General features: G+C 39.0%; 1 protein-coding gene across 8 annotated transcripts in view; it reads left to right on the forward strand.

The window, feature by feature from the left end:
• Positions 1–18,474, forward strand: part of MAP7D2 (MAP7 domain containing 2) — an 84,848-nt gene that overhangs the window by 30,857 nt on the left and 35,517 nt on the right. For all 8 annotated transcript variants that reach the window (XM_056329505.1, XM_056329507.1, XM_056329508.1 and 5 more), the window contains exon 2: positions 16,619–16,696. In XM_056329505.1, coding sequence (XP_056185480.1) covers positions 16,619–16,696 — 78 coding nt within the window. The remainder of the gene's footprint in view (positions 1–16,618; positions 16,697–18,474) is intronic.

Genomic DNA, 18,474 nt, shown 5'->3' on the forward strand with positions numbered 1-18,474 from the left:
CAGAGTGCTACTCTGATTTTTGTGTCGAAATTAGCTTTGTATAGGTAATGGTAATTGACCTATTAATTTTTTCATAGGGTTAAAAGATGGAAAGCGCTTAGAAAAAGCCTGCATCTACTTGTGGTGAGAGGAAGGAAAGTCAGTTGCTGGTATCACTAGCTGCAGGTGTCTTTGTCAAAAGTAATTTCGAGAATGGAACTGAACGGCCTGTATACATACACTTCCCATGTTTCTGAGAGGAGGGGAACAGATGTGAATTCTTCAAATAGTGTTTAGGAACATTATTTTGAGATTATCATGATGTCTGCTTAAGTAGTAGCCAAAAACATCCTTGTGAGCTTCTCTTCCACACAGAGAAGGGAATCGCTGTGACTTCTGTCAGCTGCAGTGGCTGTTATGGGGAAGACTTCTTAGGAAGTTGTACTTTACTTTTCATTTAAAAAAAACCTACCCTGCAGTATGTTTTCTGAAAGTAACTTTTAGTGCTAGCCATGGTATTAAAGCTGAAAAGAAGAATGATTTTACTTCCCTGCTGTTGTTTTTCTCAGCTGCACTATGCAGGATATTTTCTCCCATCTGCTGGATCTACATGGTATTAATAATTAGAGTTGTTTGCAAAGCAGGCTGATTTAATTTTCACCTTGAATACTTCCTATTTTCAAACGGAAACTTTTCAAATTTCCTCCCGCGTCTAACTTTAGCAACTTTAGAACTTCAGAACCTGTATGTATGGGGTCTTCTTGTTTTGTTGTGTTTCTTAAGTATGTGGACCTTCTTCAACTGCGCTTTGATAGACGTGTCACCTTGGACTTTTTGAGCTGCAGGTTTAATAGGCAAGTAGCCCTGATCTGGCAGATCTGCCCTGATGGATTACGTAGGGTAGGAGTCTGCCTTTCAGCAAGTGTGTGTTTGAGACGTGCATCCTCTTAAGACTTGCTTTTTAAGGTGGCAAAAAAGAAGTGTTTTTATTTCAGCACTCAAAACCTGGTGACACTCCAGCCTTTATTCTGGGGAAGTGTTCATGAGCAGTATGTCCTAAAACTTCAGAAGAAGAAGGGAGGTTAAGGTGTTGGGGTAGGGGGTGGAACCAGACAATGGACACTGCTGTACAGGTATCTATAAAGTTTTCTCTCCCCTCAGGTCTTCTTTATCTGATCACTTCTCGCTCATTATGCAGGAGCAGCTGCTGTTTTTTTCGGGTCTATGTTACAGAATAGAACAGGTTTCCCTTCCCATCTGTTAGCAGCTGGTGACCCCTGTGCAGTGAGCAAATGGATGGTTTGCTGGCTTCTGGTGACTTGTGCACCAGCAGCCATTTCTGCATGTTAACAGAATCGTTTATTTATGAATATATTTTATGTATAAAGTATCTGGCCCAGCATGATCATAGGCTTGGGTAATGGGCATGTGTGGCTTATTAAAATAGAAATAGAATAACATAGTAATACTAGTTTTGAACACTTTAATTTTTGACAAAAGTACTTCACACTTCATAAACCTCTATTAAAAAAAAAAGAAAAATAAATATTACAAAGTGTGTTTTGTTGTAATGTGATTCACATAAGTTGGGCTTGAGGAGACATCTGTGTTTAAAAATGTCTGAAACCTGGTATGCTGTTTGCTGTTGACAGAGCTGTTATTTTACTCAGTTGTCATCCAGTGGATGGACTAGTAAGATAACACCCTATTACTGGGTGTTATTTTTGTTGTTGTGTAATGTGGTGAAAAATCATCTTGTTTGATGTCAGTGATTCCTGGAAGTGGAAAAGAGCCTGCAGGTTTTTGTTGCAGTAAAAGGGGTGAGAAATAAAAAGGAGCTTGGCAAAAAAACTGCACTTATAGATCCTCTGCCTTTACAGGGCTGTTCAGGTATAGTGTGCAGCCAGCTCCTATGTGCAGGAGTTACAGTGAAGTGCTCCTGGGCTGCAAGTAACAAAGATGCGGGGTTGAGCACTTTGGTTCTCCTGCATGAAACAAAGGACTAACTCAGTTTTGTGTGTTGGAAATAGTGTAGTACTTTGCTGTGCCCTCTCCCCACAGTGCTGTCCTGCAACACTTGGGAGGGGTGGGTACAGCAGGGTGCTGGTCTGTTGATGGTCCTACATGGTAGAGTGATCAGTTGGGTCCAGGGGTCCCAGCTGGGAAGAGCAGGAATTGGGCTGGAGGTGAGGCTACTGGAAACAGCCCAGAGGTGGGCTGCAGTCAGCCTACAACCTCAGTTGGGACCCATCTGTGTGGCACTGGTCCTTTCTCTGTGCTAGATGTGTCTTCGAGGGGGCAATGTCCTGCATAAAACCTCTCTTAATAAGTGAGTTGACTGGTGAAACAGAAAGGATGGATAGGTGCAAGGTAATTTCACTGTTTACCCAACACTCTGATGCTGCCCAGTAGACCTGTTACTATGTGAGTAGTCAGGGTGCTTGGACCTTGGCTTCTGTGAGGACTAGTGAGGTTTTGTCATAGTGTGTTTTGGGCTTTGTTTTGCTTGCAAATTCCTTTGGATTAACCTTTTCTGTTGTCCTATGTCTGTGCCGTGTGTAAACAGGATAAATTCTTAATTAAAGGTTTTCCAAGTAATGTTTAATACCTTTAGCAATTACTTATTGCTTGTAATTTAGTTTATATTGCATAATTAATGGGAGATGAGTTTCATATGACTGATTGAAATCATCTTCTCCTACAGCTCAGTCACTTCTGAGGTAAAACACAGCTGCTGCTTTTTTCCTGATCATTGCAATAGGACATGTTTATATATATGGTAGATCCTAAGTAAATATATTGCAAACCAAAAGAAAGGTGATGAAATGACAGTCTAACTTGAATCTACAAAGTGTATTGAATTGATAGATTGCTGGAAGAAAAAAAAATCAATCTATTGATAATTTTATGGTATTTCTATAATTGTGTTGCGTGATTGTGTCAGTTTACACCAGCAGTATATCTGAGAAGTTATTTTTAGATTTAAAAACCTCTGTAATTTTGTAGGATCCAGAACAGGAATTATTTTAAATAATTGAAGATGTTCTTGGAGTGAGGATGGTTTTGTATCTGTCTCTACTCTGTAGCTATAATTTAAGTTCTGGCAGCCTGTGCGAGGTGGGCAGTCTGATTGTCACAGCAGAGACCCCAGTGAGATATTAGGGGCAAAGATGAGGAATTAATTGTAAAGAGATACTCAGCTATGGAATGACTATAAAGCAAAATTCATTGGTACAAATGTCATGATACCTGAAGTACTATATAAAAACAGATCTTTCCATCGTACTGGTTTCATGGCATGAAAAGAAAAATAATCACATAGGAAAGATCATAGTTTGGTGGTGTTGTGGCAGGGAAAGACGATGACACACAAGTTGTTGTAAGAATTATAAAAGGATTATTTTGATGCAAAGTGGATGCTAAGTTACAAGCTTTTGACTGTAAACACCTTCATTCTGGTGCCAAATAAAGCTATGTGTGTTTTATTTGCAGCATCAGTCAGATTACATTTCCTGCCAATAAATTGTTTTATTAAAACCACAACTGTGAAACATCAGCAAAAGGTGAGAGGAACAATGGACAAGAGAAAATTAAAAAGTAAATTTTAAGTAGGAAATAACCATCTAACCTATGTACAGGCTAATTGTGGACTTACAAAGTCTAAACACACATTGGAAGAAATCAAGCTAACTGGTCTTCATCTTCAAAAATGTACAACTACATTGTATTATATGTAGATCATTTAATTACAAAATCACCATTCACGTGCTTTCAAAATCAATTAGAACAAAGTATTGTCTGCCAAGCATATGTGACCTTCAGTTTCTTGCATTCACCTTGCATTTACCTCTGTTGAAGAGCTTTCTTTTTATTCCAATGTACACAGCCACACCACGTGCTATTAGACTGTGTCATAACATTAAATAAATCCATGTGCCAAAAAGAAGTCTGGCCACGTGATTCAATTTGGTGTATTGTGTGGCATCTCCCACAGGAGAAGATTGTGAATGTGAATTCAGCAATCATCATCACCTTAGTACATTTATGATACTGTTCACTTGTGCAAACAATTATCTTTGTTTCCTTTTAGAGCTTATTATGTTCTGTGCAAATAACTTCTTCAAGTTCATCTGCTATCATCAGCTTTTTAGCTGAACAGTGCTGTTTTGGTAAACTGCAAGTCCTCCTTTGTTCCCTGCAGCAACTGACACACATGCTCCTGCACAGGACTTCCCTTGAGCTAGGGCAGAGGCAGTCTTGTCATGACAATGAAAGTTGCATATTATTGACTTAAATATATTTCTTGACCCCATTCTCTTTGGGCTATGAAGGTCATAAAAGAAGGTGGGAGATACCTATGCAAACTGGAATCTCCCTTCATCCTGTGTAGCTTTGCTGCACATCATGGCCAAAGTTTAGATTAACTTTGACAAAAAATAATGAACACAAGACCTGAGCTCTGTGCTAAGCACTCTTTACTGCGAAGTTTAGTGACCCACTATGTTTTAATTGGCCTCTTTCTGTTGGCATGTGTGTGGTGAATCCTGGATTCAGCATGTGTGTTCATCTTTGTATATTATTTAAACACTTTGCATCCAGCGTAGTCACTTTGTACAGGTAGCTTTCACTTCTGTTTTATCCTTTAGTTTTATAGATTTTTGTAAATCTTCATAAAAGCTCCAGATTCTTACCCTGAAAAAAGCCCCACTTTGTCTTTTGAGACTTGGAAGAATCAGGGGATGCACAATCCACTCATCTCTTGTGTAGAGAAATTTTGGTTTGGTAAAATACCTTATTTATTCTGCAGGTTAAGAGCTCTACATATTATGTGATTTGTGTTCTGAATTTGCCTAAACAAGACAATTTATAGTTGGAACTCAGTGAATAATCCTCTGAGAAATTACAGATTAAATAAGATTTCTCTTTTTGCAGTGGTAAGAAGGCAGACTTCATTTTAACACTTTCTGAAGTACTGAAAATCTAACTAAATACTATTTAAGAACATGGGTTCACATAATTCTTTCAACAGATGCAGAAATTATCAGCCTTATTTGTGTATCAGTCCATCTGTATACTGTCCCTTGCCCTTGAAAAATACTCTTCCAGGTACTAACTTAATAGATCTAATGCCTTCTGCCTGTTTCCACAGAATGCAAACATTGTCTTTCCATCAGAATGGGGTGGGATTTAGCCAAAGTGGGTGAGACCCAGTGTGTCTCAGTGTTAAAGCTGTAACTGTGTCTTATTGTCGGCAGTCTTGGACTCCTTCAAGAGGCTGCACCAGCCCCGTACATAAATTACATTGCCTGTGTCAGTGTTAAGGCAATCTTCACTTAGGGGTATTGCCTAGACATCTGGAAGCTCTAAGAAATTCAGACCCTTTAACATTGTTCAAGGGTAAAAAGTTGGATGATGTTCTTTTGGAGCAGTGTCCTTTGGGGGCATGGTTTGGTTTTTAACACAGACATTTTTCTATGCTCAGTGGCTAATATTAAATAGTTGGATCAAGAAAAATCATTATAAATGATCATAAAAAGGTGCATACTTTACATGCAAAGGGATGCATGCAAATATTTTTATTTCTCTTTATCTAGGACATTGAGGTTTCCAGTGCTTGGTCAAGTCTCAGCAGAGTCTTCCAGGTGGAACTGCATGCAATGAAAACTTCACATGTGGTTTTCCTTAAGAGTCAGAAGGTCACGGCTGAAGGACAGGTAGAAAACTAGGCAGAAGTTGCAACAGGGACATGTTAGGCTCTTGATGCAACACCGAGAAGGATTAGATTTTCAGATGAGACCAATAACTCTATAGAAGCACAAGAGGGAAAAATTAATGTTCTGGATGTAAAAAGGGCAAATATTCAGATTCCACCACTAAATTATATGATTTGTATCTGGGGGCCAAGACTGGGGCATCCAAAAGCAGGAGCTGTATGGAATACACTTTGGTAAACTGACCAGAAACCTAGTCAAAACTGTGTCTATGTGTAATGTTATTAATAGGAAATACATTGGTGTTGTACAGCTACTAAAATGCAAGAAAAAAAGTTATAGTCAGACATCTAATTGTAAAAGCTTTTTGTAAAAGCTTCCCTCCCAATGAGGATCTACGGTGCATGTTCCTAGAATAAATTGTTTTGGTTTTGATAATCAATGGATGTTTTTCTTCCCCTTGAAATAAATCCATAGGATGCACTATTAGTGTGAAGCACAGTAAAAGCAACATTTTAACTCTTCCTCCTATTCACAGTCAAGTCAACAAAGGATGAAGTTCACTTGATCATGTCTACTCTGGATTAATCAGCTTTGTTTCTTCTTTGAGGCTTTTGCCAAATCACAGGGAAAACATGCTTTCTGCATCTGATATCTGGTAGCTGCTTCTATGTGAAATAATATGCTGTTTCAGCAATGCACCAGGTAGAGGCAGAGCAAAGTAGAGGTTATTTAGATTAGTCCTTGATACGTGCATGTTTTGTCATGTTAGTAAGTCATAAATGTGTGCTTTTTTTAATAGACATATATAAATGGAAAATTGCAAATGGATTCTTCTTTCGTGAAATGCTCTGTATTCACCTTGCTTACCACAAAGAACAGAAGAGAAACACCCTAAAGCCTTCTCCAAATCTTCAGTCATCACTGATTAAATGATGGAGAACAGGGTATAGTGAGAAATGAAAATAATATGAAGAAGTTAATGTACTGTCTAGGAGAAAATATGTAGGCATATTGTGGTAATAAGGAGCATGCTGGCAACACTTTGTGTCTCTCTAAGCAATGATAGAAGCCAAATATGTTTTCTTGATTTTCTAAATACACCTTTTCTACAACTCGGAGCAAATCCCAAAGCACAGATATTTCTATGGCAGTTTCTGTTAAATTAGACTTGGAACTGAAAAACGGTTAGTAAAAGGACTCAGCAGAGCCATCCCTGTACGTACATGTGCAGTGGATTGCTTAAGGTCAGTGCTACACTGTACAAATTGCTACCTCATTAATGAGCGTTTCCCAAGCCTCTGTCTCCTCACTGTGAGCCCTTTATTTCTAGATAGTAACCTTGTTTTATTGTTTCTTCAGTGATAATGCTTAGATTTGTTTTTAATGACAGTTAATGAGGATATACTGACAAGTCTGTGTCATCGTTTTTATTCAGGGCTTCAGAAGAACGCTTTCTGGCTGAAGCTGGTTTAGAAGCAAGCTGTAGTTTTGTTTGCCATGTCACGCTCTTGTATGGTTACTTTGACATAGAGGTTAATTAAGAGTTTGATTACAGGACTTTTTCTATCTCCCAGACTGGCACATCTGCAAGCAGTTGCTTTCCTCCAGGGGCCCATGACCTACAGGCAGAGACCACAGAAGAAAGCAGGCTGTCTAGAAACTGCCAGGGCTTCCCCTGAAACACTGTCCTGTGAGCCCCAAGTCACCTGAAATCAGAGATTTGCAGCTGCTCTGTATTGGTGCTGTGAAAGTTTAGTTTTGGATAAAAGGAGCATTGGCAGCAGAATAATGGCCCTCAGCAGTGCGCTTCAGTGCCTTGAGCTGGGCAGCTTGACATGTGAGCTACTGCCATGGTGGGAAAATCATCCCAACTTTCCCCTTCACCGCGAAGTAGGATTTTAATGAGGGGTCCTGGCTGCAGGGATGTCTGGCCTGGGGGTGGAGGCAGCACACTGTCCGCTGCCGAAGGGAATGTTACTCAGGTCGCAAGGCCAGTGACACTGAAGAGCATGAAGACAGGAGCTCTGCCTAGTACGCTCTAACTTTTCTGAGTTCTTGCATCGGGTAAGCTGTCTGTTTTCTTCAGATAATCATCTTTGCAAACACTGGCTCCTGCACCCCTTGGTTTTAAATTACAGCATAAGACGTCTGCTCTGTCAGCAGAGGAAAAAAAAAATCGCAGTGAAATGAGTGGTGCACCTCAGCTGTAGGTCAGCTCCTTGCCCACGCGGGGGCTGTGCAAGACTGCAGTAGCTGTAAAGACTACCACAAAAGCGCTTGCTACTTGGCTATAGAAAAGCAGTTCTGTGCTCTCCGTTCAATTTTACTGCCTTTATGCACTGCAGCTACCATGTGAAAGCGGAACATAGCATTGAAAACTGCAAAACCACCAAAGTGTAAGATTGCTATTCAATGCTGTACACAGCAAAGCCAATTAACTTGAATAGGAAGTGGGTTTTAATGTGCGTTTGAGGATTGCAAACTAGTTGGAGGTGAGACAAATGGATACGTACAGTTTCCATCTTGTTTGCTGATGCTAAAAATACCTGCATCAGTGGAATGCTAGTTTTCACTGAGCTCTGGTTATCTAATACCTAATAACAACTGTATAACATCAGCAGATGTTGATACATAAAGTGCATTGCAAGTCCAGAAACACTTTTAATGAGGAATTGAAGTATGTTAGTCTCCACTATAGATGCACAGCTTTTTTTATTAGTTCCTTTTGGTGACAAAAGTTGTCGGAAAGAAATTGAATTTGTCTTAGAATTTAGGTTACTGTCTTAGGCTTTTTTTTTGCAAAGGTCAGAAAGTGAACTAGGCAAGCAGTGTTTACAGTATTCATAGATGCTCTCCTTGTAACAAGTGTGCTTTCCATTTATTATGATAGTACATGAGTGATAGGACCTGTTTTCAGACTTGGGTGGGGCATGCAAAGGCTTCCTGATCCTAACAAGATATTTCTATCTTTTCTAACCAGTTAGTTCTGCTGAAGTCAGTGAAACTAGTCAGTGCAAGTTAGTAAATGCATGAATTCTGAATACATGTTGGGACAACTGTTAACTTAGGAGGTATGTAGTGAGTGAACGAAAGAAGAAAAAAATTCTGTGGTGGAAAAATAATTGTTTTATTTGTAATGTTTATGGGTTTGGGGGTTTGCTTGATTTAGTACATAATTTCCAGCTGGTGACAGCAATTATTCCTTCGTGAACCTTACTTGCATTTAGTTTTTAACTGTTAACTGTGAGTTAGAAGCAATATTTGTTTTTGTTTATTTCTTTTTTTTTAATCCATTTCAGAATGTGTAGTCTTTTCCTCTTCCAGAAAGTTGCTGATTTGATTCCTGCCCCCACCCAGAACTGTAAGATTATTTACTTGCTCAGGGAGCAGGTTTAAAAAGGATTGCTTTCCTCAGACAGAGTGGCTGTGTGTAGGATGAATCTGTTCCCAAGACAGTGTTATGAATGCATTAATTCATTTTGGATTATGCCTTTTTTCCACTCCTCATTGTAAGTGTTGTGTAGTTAAGTATCTGAAGAGGGAAAGTGCTATCTTATTATTTTTGGTTAATATTATTGAGGGGCTTTTTCTGATAATATAATTAAAGTTGTGACAAGATCAATTTTAAAAACCATAGTTTTCCTGCATCTTCAAATTTGATTATCTGTCTTTTATACCGAGAATTTCTATGTTTACTGGAAAAAAATTTTTTTAAAAGCAAGGTGTGTATGTGGGAAACCAAGAAAAACCAAAACACCCCCCCAACCCTCCCCAAACCCTCTCAACCCCCATAAAACAAACAAACAAGAAAACCCAACAAAAAACCAACCAACACCAAGGCCCCCATAAAGCCCTGCTTAGACTGTTTTAAAGGATAACTCTTAAAAATAATTTTTTTTAGTTGTGATTCTGATGTTGTGCAATGGCCTTTCTTTAATAAAAGAGGTCTGAAAAGTCTCCCTAAACTTAGATTGTACTGCAGATGCGTCTAATCAGTTTCAATTAGGCAAAAAGACTAGACATTTTCATAAAAACATTTATAAACAAACATGAATCTTCAGGCATATTCCCCCCCCCCCCCCCCCCCCTTTTTTTTTTTGCTACTTCTTTCATCTAATTTTAGAATTTTTATTCAACTCTCAACATTTTTGTAGAAATATCTTGATGCTAAATTCTGGTTCTGCTGATATTCCACAAAATATATAATTCATGAGACTTGCATGAGAGCAGGAGTGGCATGAAAGTCTGACTGGGTCCCTACCTGCCAGCTTGCTTTGGAGCCAGTGCGTAGAGCTGTGCATGCTTTGATCAATGGCCACTAGAGCAACAGCGACTTTGAAGCTTTGTTTTGAAGCTTTGAGAACTGTTAGCTAAGGCTTTGAATGTAATGTTTACATGTATGAACGTTTTGTTTTGTATTAAAACTTTATATAAGGCATTAACAATAGTTTCCTATTTGTCCTCTAGCAGAGGAATATTCCATTGGAAAAATTCCATTGGTAACTAATTGCTGGATGAAAGATGTATAAGCAAAAGGAAACCCGCTTCCTTTTTGTCTCCTTTCTCCCTCCCCCTTGTGAGTCAAGAGTCTTAGAAAGTGTTTTTATTGCAGAGAAAGGGAGTATAATACACTCCCTTGGAGCAGGATGGAGAGGCAGGTCTGTCTTTTATCCCTGTTTGCCATCTGTAAGCATCTCTGTACAGGCTTTATTCTGCAGCATAGAAACTCCGACATACGTGTCCACCATTTAAGAGATAATGCAGCATGCATGGGTTGCATATATGCTACAAAGATGAAGTTTTCAGAGAAATACAACTATTTCTAGAAGTTCTTGAGAACAATTTTTCATTTGAAAGCTTCATGTGAAGTTACTGAAGGTGCTTTCAAATTAACTGCAGTCATAGAATAAATACAAAAAATCATTATGAAATGGAATTTTGTGTTCAAGTATATCAGTATCTGCTATTAAAATTACTATTCATGAATAGTAAAAATTAGAGAACATATGATTAAGATGAAATTTTTTTCATATACTGGAATAAAAGTTCTCTTCGTGCATGATACGCGCTCACGTTTTTAGAGACTTTTTCAAAATTTTCATTTGTAACGTTGAAAGGATTAATTGGTATCTGTATTGACAAATGTAGGAATACAGAGTGTTAACTCCTGAATTTAGAAATTAAATGTTTAACTGTCTTCATAAGCTTGAGTGTTTCCGGGTTTATTTTGAAGTTTAAAAAAAAGTTACAGCTGAATCTCCACCATTCACCTTCTTATTTGTGCAATTTTTGTAATTACCTGCAGTAAGAAGCTGCAGGAACAGGCTAGAAGGGGAGGAAAATCCTACCTACAGATTCGTACAGAACTGAAAATACCTGCCTTTTATATTTTAGCAAGTTTTTCCCCTTCATGCAGTAATAGAAGATATTTTTGTTGTTATAAGTCATCACCAAATGACGTATATATACTTTTATGTCTAATTTTAAAGTTACTTGGCCAGCATTTTGGAGTGATTTTACCTTAAACTTAAATAAACATACCAGTAGGATATGTTTTGCTACTGTAATGTTTGTGTGATGTATAGCTGAAGTTCTTGATTCAAACAAATAATTTGAAAATCGAGGGTGGAGATGAGGAGCATAAGGCAGGTACTTCCTGACACTCTGTGTCCTAGCTTTTCACCAGGGCCTGTGGGTTCCTGACAGCATCCGTGTCCTATCTGCCAGGCCACCTCTCAGACAATCAGCCTGAGGTGTCTGAAATGTCACTGTGTTTGGCAGCTGAGTCTGCCCTTAATGACTTCATCTACTTAACATCTTTATAACAACAAATAGCGATCCTGGTATTTTAATTAGGCATAATGGAAAATGTCCCTTTTGCTTTTCTGGTTATATTTGAAATCCAGCCTGGCAAACATGAAAATAAAATTAAGTGGCTGAAACTGGAAAAATTCTGATTCTTTGTATTTAATTTTTTGAGTGCAATACAACAAACAGCTTGTTCAATTAAAAAAACCCAAAACTTTTAAAAGATAATTATTAAAAAAAAGGACAATCCGCTAAATCTTACTGAACATACCGGCAAAGCCCTTGTGTTGTTTGCAGGCTGACTCTACCTGAAAGCTTCTCAGTGACATACTACAATTAAAATTTAGACAAAGTGTCTTTTGCCAATAGAAAGTGTCATCCAGGTACAGTCACATGCAGTGTCACCCCTTTTTTTTCCCCTCTGAGTATAGTCAGTAACTGAAAACTTGAACGTAACATTTCTTCATTCAGTTTGTACCCAGAGGGAAGCAGTGGCAGGTGGAAAATTCTGTTCTCTGTGGTTGCAAATAACAGTCTCAAGGGAGAGAAAGCAGGTTTTTAGGGAGCAAAACCTTGATTTTATAGATTGAGATTTTATTATTTGAAACAATGGAGTTTGCCAGCAAAGCAGTGGGTTTAAGTGCTCTCAGGCAGCTCTGTTCTGGTATACAGGCCACTTCACCACATCCCTGGCAAGGCTACCCATGGGCAGAAGTACATCCAAACTGGGAATTTCACCAATGCAGCAACTTCAGTGTAGATGACATACACTGTGGCAAAGGTCTGAGAATGTTGGATGGTGTCACATAGAGCGGTGAAGGTCTGAACTTGTTGAACGTGGTCATATAGGATGACCAAACTAAGTATGTTGAACACAGTTACAGAGAGCTGTGCTCAGATCCTTAGCTGACTTCCCCTCTGTCTTGGGATGCCTGCTATCAAGGACTTTGATATGTGCTATTATATAAATACATTGTGAAACCAAATACCGTGGAATATTACAGAAGACACATGTATATGTGCATTCAACAGCAGAGTAGGAAAAAAAAATATGAATGGACGCCCTATCTGCTGGCAGTTACTCAGGTGTGAATTTCAGGACAGGAGATGTCCAAGCAGCTAGGTTTGTCTTTCTGAAATGTACTCTCAGCTTCCAATAACCTGATTGTCCTGCTCGAGTACTTGTTTTCTCAACCAGAAACAGGATATGGATTTCAAAAGACAGAGCTTGCCTTGTGTCTCATCAGGACAGGACAGCCTTCCTCTGTCTTTAGCAACCAGCAAGAGGCTTATGCAAGTGGTATGTGGAGCAGAGTGTGTGTGGACATGTTCTGGCACTGTTTCATCAGTCTGAATAGGTTTACTTTGCCCATCAAAGCAGCGATTGCTGCGATTAACATGTCAGTTTTTACTTCTGTGAATATTTATTTCAAAGTAACATTAAAGTATTGAAAAAGTCCTGCAGCATTAGCTGTTATATTACTGCTGCAGGACTGCTGCTATTTTAACCAGTTTTAAGTTATGGTCTTTTTCTTTAGGAATGCTTGTTGTAACAAAGTCTCAAAGGAGCAGCTGACCTCTTCAGTTGAAAAATGAGGCACAGTCTCAAGGAATTAGCCCAGCAGTTAGATGCTTGCCTTTGAGAGTGGGGACTCTGGAAAAGGGGCTTTTGACAAGGGATGGGAGATGGAGCAGAAGGAGCGGCAATTTGTGTGTGTGCTTCCTTACAATAAAATCTTTGATGTCACTTGGGCAGTTTCCTTATTCTTCTGCAGGTCTGGGAATAAAGAGTTATTAGAGAACTTTCTGCCAGCATCTCTTTGTATTCGTTACTCTGGCAGAAGGCACAACCAGCTTGCATTTACATCCCGACTTTTAAATATGTCATTTGCTGCTACACGCCTCTAACCGAGGGATCAGAGGCTTAGTTGTAAATATGAGGAAAGCTCAGGACAAAGCTGAGTATACAGACTATTAACCTGAGGTCACTTAACACAGTGAAAGCTTTTTTGCTGTGGGCTTTCCTTTTTCATGGAAACCTTGTTCTGCCCTCTGCTGGCAGTCGTATTAGGAAATGTAGATGGCATGGCGTTATTTTCATGGTACAGCGCTGGCTTGGTGTTTACAGCCTGCTTTACTAAACAGAATTTGAATTCCTGTCATGAATCAGATTTCTCGCCACAGGTAACTGCTGTGCCCATTACGTTTATAATGCGTATTATATGAAGATGTGTAGTAAATATGCTAATTTTGGCCTTTCATCATCCCAAGGTACAAGTTATTACCCAGGGAATAGTTATTCTGTCCTTCAAAGCTGTGTTTACTTTCTGAAGGCAAGCAAATTTCTGATTTTTGGTAGGCATGCTGATTCACGAAGTCAAGTGTTTGAGTTAAGAAATGCTAGTATGGAGGATGCCTGTGCTATTTTATTGCTACTCTTGCTGCGTGCATATGCATTTGAGTCCTGTACTTATTAGGTTGCATACTATTTTCCTCCACATGTGTTTTTGCACATTGGTGTGTTGCACATTTAATGAGCAGCAGTTCCATATATTTGTTGTTTCACCTGGCCCGTAACCGAAATCTGGAGCACTGTCCTCCAAAACAGAATTCAGATTATAGTTCAGTCTACTTTCCAGTTTCAGAACAATATGAAGCAAGAAGTACTAACCACTTTGAACTTGGTTCACTTCTTGAGGAGGTTTATCCCATGCACTGAATAAGTGGAGGGACCAAAAAGGAAAAAATGCATAATATGTGCGTAAAAGGAGACAAAGTAGGATTTTACAGACCGCTTCTATTCTGATGCATCTCATTTCTTAAATGTCTGGTATTACAGCCTTGATATTCTTTTAATATTACCTGAGTGGATTTGAGACATCCACACTTTTGAGAAAGCCAACCTGAAAAATTGTGCATCAACTCTGGGTAGCTATGGTAGTTGAGAGCAAGGCCGGAGCTTTTAGATCCGCTTCTGCCAGTTGCATTCACAAAGCAATCAAAGTTTACTGCAACTTCATTGACAAGCATAATGCAACATATTTTTCCAGTGGGTTTCATAGATTAAAAGGGTAGGGTTTCATAAGGTTTCGTTTCTCCTGAAAGCAGGTGAGTGAGGGGAGCTAGTGCAGGATTTTGTAAACATAAACCATAGACATGAACTGTCTTGCTGTTCCTCTGCCCGTTCCTTAGCTTCCATACTCAAGGTTCCACCTCTCCATCAGAGTTAGGTCGCTTGCCACAGAAGACCTTAGCTCCTGCCTCTGCTTGTCTTTCTCCTTTTCTCCAGCCTCCACTTGCTCCCAAGCTCTGTCTTCCCTCTTTCAGCTCTTGATCCTGTCTTGATTTTACCTTCTCTACGGATTCTCGTCTAAATTGTAGTTTTCATGCTGCTTTGACTTTCAGATCATTGAGAAAGCTTTCCGTTGGAGCTGTAATTTAACTGCTGACAACAGGATTCCCCTTCTTGGTTACTTATTGCAGGCCCTTTCAAAGTAGTTGCAAACCTTTGCAGTGGTTGCTTTACTGAGCTGCCTCCTCTTCTTACTTGTCAAATCTGACAATAAATGCAGCCAAATGAACAAACAAGTGGACTAGTATGGAAGTAGGATGAGTCTTTGGTAATAAATAGATATGTATTTGACCCACAAATTCTAGCTGTAATTAACCAGCTGTGAACTATAATTACAATTTTCCAGAGGCCGGGCTGCCATCAAGTAGTCACTGTCTGTGTTTGCAGAGGAGGATTAGAGATGGTGTTTGAAGGTGCTGCTTGGGGAAAAAGCAAGCTGTTATTCTAATGGGGGACAGCTGAGACCTACGTTTTACACCAGTCACAAGGGACCACTGAGGCTGGTTTTCAGCCTTGCTGCAGAACTGTACATTTTACAGAAAGGCACTTACGCAGAATCTTTAAGGCAGGATGCCCTCGGAGAGGAGCCTGCAAGTGTGACTGTTCAGGAAGATAGTTGAGGTTACAGTCTAAGTAACTTTTCCACTCGTATTTATGCGAGAAAATTATCGACTTCAGTTCTTAGAGCAAAAGGGAAAGGGGACTTAATTATAATGCAGCAACTCAGTAGGGAGCCCCAATAATGATTGCAAATTATGTAAACTGTGCTGTGAGATGCTGTGCCTGTTTGCGCTGGAGCCCTGCTAAGACCCCAGGAGATCCTGAAAACAAAGAGTGAAAGGAGGGCACTGGAGGCCCTGTCAGCTGTTTTGAAAGGATACCATCCTTTAGCTGGTCCATCAAGTCACTAGCTGCTGGTGAGCTTACCTGTGGTGTTGCAGAAGGTCCATCTAAGGTCTGTCTGCCTGCTCATTCCAGGGCATGCAGGCAGGTGACCCCGAGGCACCTCGTGTGTCACTCCCTGCTTTCTTAAGTTGGGCTTTTCAGTGGCTTATGCTGTGCAAAGAACTGGGGTGTCTGGATTCAGGTACAGCACATCCTTATGCAGCCTCCTCCCAAACAAGTAACCTGCTTTTAGATACCAGCTGGAGCAGGAAACAAAGTGTTTCCTACCAGGAAAAAAGGGCAGGAGGGCTGCTGCCTCTGTAGCCTCATCCAGCTAATTGCTCGTTGTTGAAATGAGCTGGGGCTAGTGGTTTGCTGTGGGCGAGGAAGCTGTGGGGCTGTGTTAAGCCATAAATATGAAGGCTGGAACTCTACATAGCATTAGACTATAAGAGCTGCATACTGCTTTCCTGAGCTACGTTTTTCTTTTTTAGCCAAAAACTTTAGAATGAGGTTTTTAACAAAGATTAATACCTCTTAATTCTATCCTTATGGTTTTTCCCAAGAAAGTTTTAAGTTTTAAAACGAGCACTAACAGCATGCTTGTTTGCTCTGAGAAGAGGAGTCGAGCATTTACAGTGAGGAGCTGTGCTTTGAGTTCAGCAGTAGGTAGGAAACTGCTCAGGATGTGTCCAAATCCCAGTTTGTTAATTGGCCTGCATACAAGTGCAGAATAGTTTTTGTTGTTGGGGTTGTTAAATGCAGTAGATATTTATTTTTGGTGGATTTTTTTAGTTCTTTTGGATCTTTGGATGCTTCTTTAGTTTTACTAACACTTTTTTTAATACTTTTTTTTTTTTTTTAATCTCTCTTACTTCAGCCATTGATGGATTTCTAAAAACTGATGAAAGACAAAGACTGGCAAAGGAGAGGAGAGAAGAAAGGGAGAAATACTTTGGTAAGATGGCGAGAGGTGTATGTATTATTTATGTATATGTGTTAATAGACTTAAGTTACTAACATGACAGTTTTTCTGTTCTGAATTTTAAACATTGTGATTCAGTCTGTTCCTAGTATTTATCACTTATATTACTACTTTTACATTAAATTATAAAAAATAATCTGTCTTCTGCGATTTCCATTTGAATATTTAATAGTCTATAGTTACAAGTTGACTTTCTTCTTTATGTACTTCTGAATATAGGTTTATGTGCAAGATACTGAGTGTTACAATTGTGATTTGTAAAAATACTAAATAAGCCTTGAATAATACTTAGGATAATAAGTAGGATGATTTGGTGAACCAGCTTCAATTTTAGTCTCATTAAGTTTTAGCGATATTAAAAGATACTATGGAGTTGTTAAGTACAGCATGAAGCAGATACTTTTCCATAAGGTTTAAAATGTGTAATCTTTCAAGACAATGAGAAAAAATACTCATTTCCTAAATAACATAAGCATTGATTTCAGAGTTTTTAAAATATTCAGGTGTTTTTAATCTACTAATACCACCAGGGAAATGCTGAGGAAATCAAAGGGAGAAAAAAAAAAAGGTGCATGGGTGTATACACAGTTAATTTCATATCTATATATGAATTAAATTAATTGTTCAGCATTGTTTTTGAATATATATGCATTTGTATATGTATGTTTAACAGTTACCTTCACTTATCCTCATTGTAGTAACAAGAAAGGCCCCTGACAATACCTGTTAGAAGGAATTGTCAGTGGTTTATGATTTTGTAAAATTTAAGCTAGATGTGTATTTTGAGGAAATGTCAAATAAAACATTATGGACACCTGTGGGAAAAAAGTCATAGGAGAATACTGTTTTTTGCACAATAAATAAACTGTTGACCATTTCTTGACAAAACCTGAGGCTTGAGGCCATTGACTTTTTTTTTTTTTTTTTTTTTGTACTGTGGGCTTGGTGAGCAAAGATTCCTTTTGGTAGTTTCTGTGAAAATCTGATTGTGTTTAGTTCTTAATCTCCCCAGAGGCTCTGTCTATGAGGCATGCACCAGCCGGAGTTGTAGTTTACATCTGTTCTAAGGATACTCAATCCAGACTACCTCTTCTGTCCTCTTGATAATCCCTTCTTTTCTGGTTCCTGAGAAAGTGACATGATGAATAGATTGGAAAGGACTTGGATTAAAAAGCAGAAGAGACGAGAGGGGAAAAAAAGTTGGAGAATCTGGGAGTTATTGGCCCTGGGGATTTGGGAGGGCTTCTCTGCAGTTCTTGTGTCCCGACATCATACATGCCTTCTGGAAACATACTTTCTTAGGTTTAAGGCCATTTCTAGAATGAGGAGCTCTGGGTTTTGGTTACAGTTTGCCTGTGGCAAATTTCTTTTAGGAGTTCAGAAAAAAAGCAGCAAGTTCACTAGATGGACAGATCTTTATGCAGCTAGCAGGTACTTTGCGGCAATATGAAATGACCTTTTCACCAAAGCCAAAACTCATTGATCAGTGGTTTAGTATCACTAAATCAAGGAATAAGAACTGTATGTATGTTCCTGATGACAGAATGGTTTGCTTTTCTGTGTAGAATCAGTCCTGGGTTTAACCTGCTTACTCGGAAGGTAATAGTGCAATCTCTGGACACCTCACTTTATTTTTGGGTTTTATCAACTCCAGCATGCTGTTTTCACTTGCTCTACTTGATGTGGCTAGTAGTCATTAATAATTAGTGACTGGTCACTTGTCTTCCACTGTCCCTGAGGTAACTCTTTAT

Source organism: Falco biarmicus, chromosome 2, assembly GCF_023638135.1.
Source record: "Falco biarmicus isolate bFalBia1 chromosome 2, bFalBia1.pri, whole genome shotgun sequence".
NCBI lineage: Eukaryota > Metazoa > Chordata > Aves > Falconiformes > Falconidae > Falco > Falco biarmicus.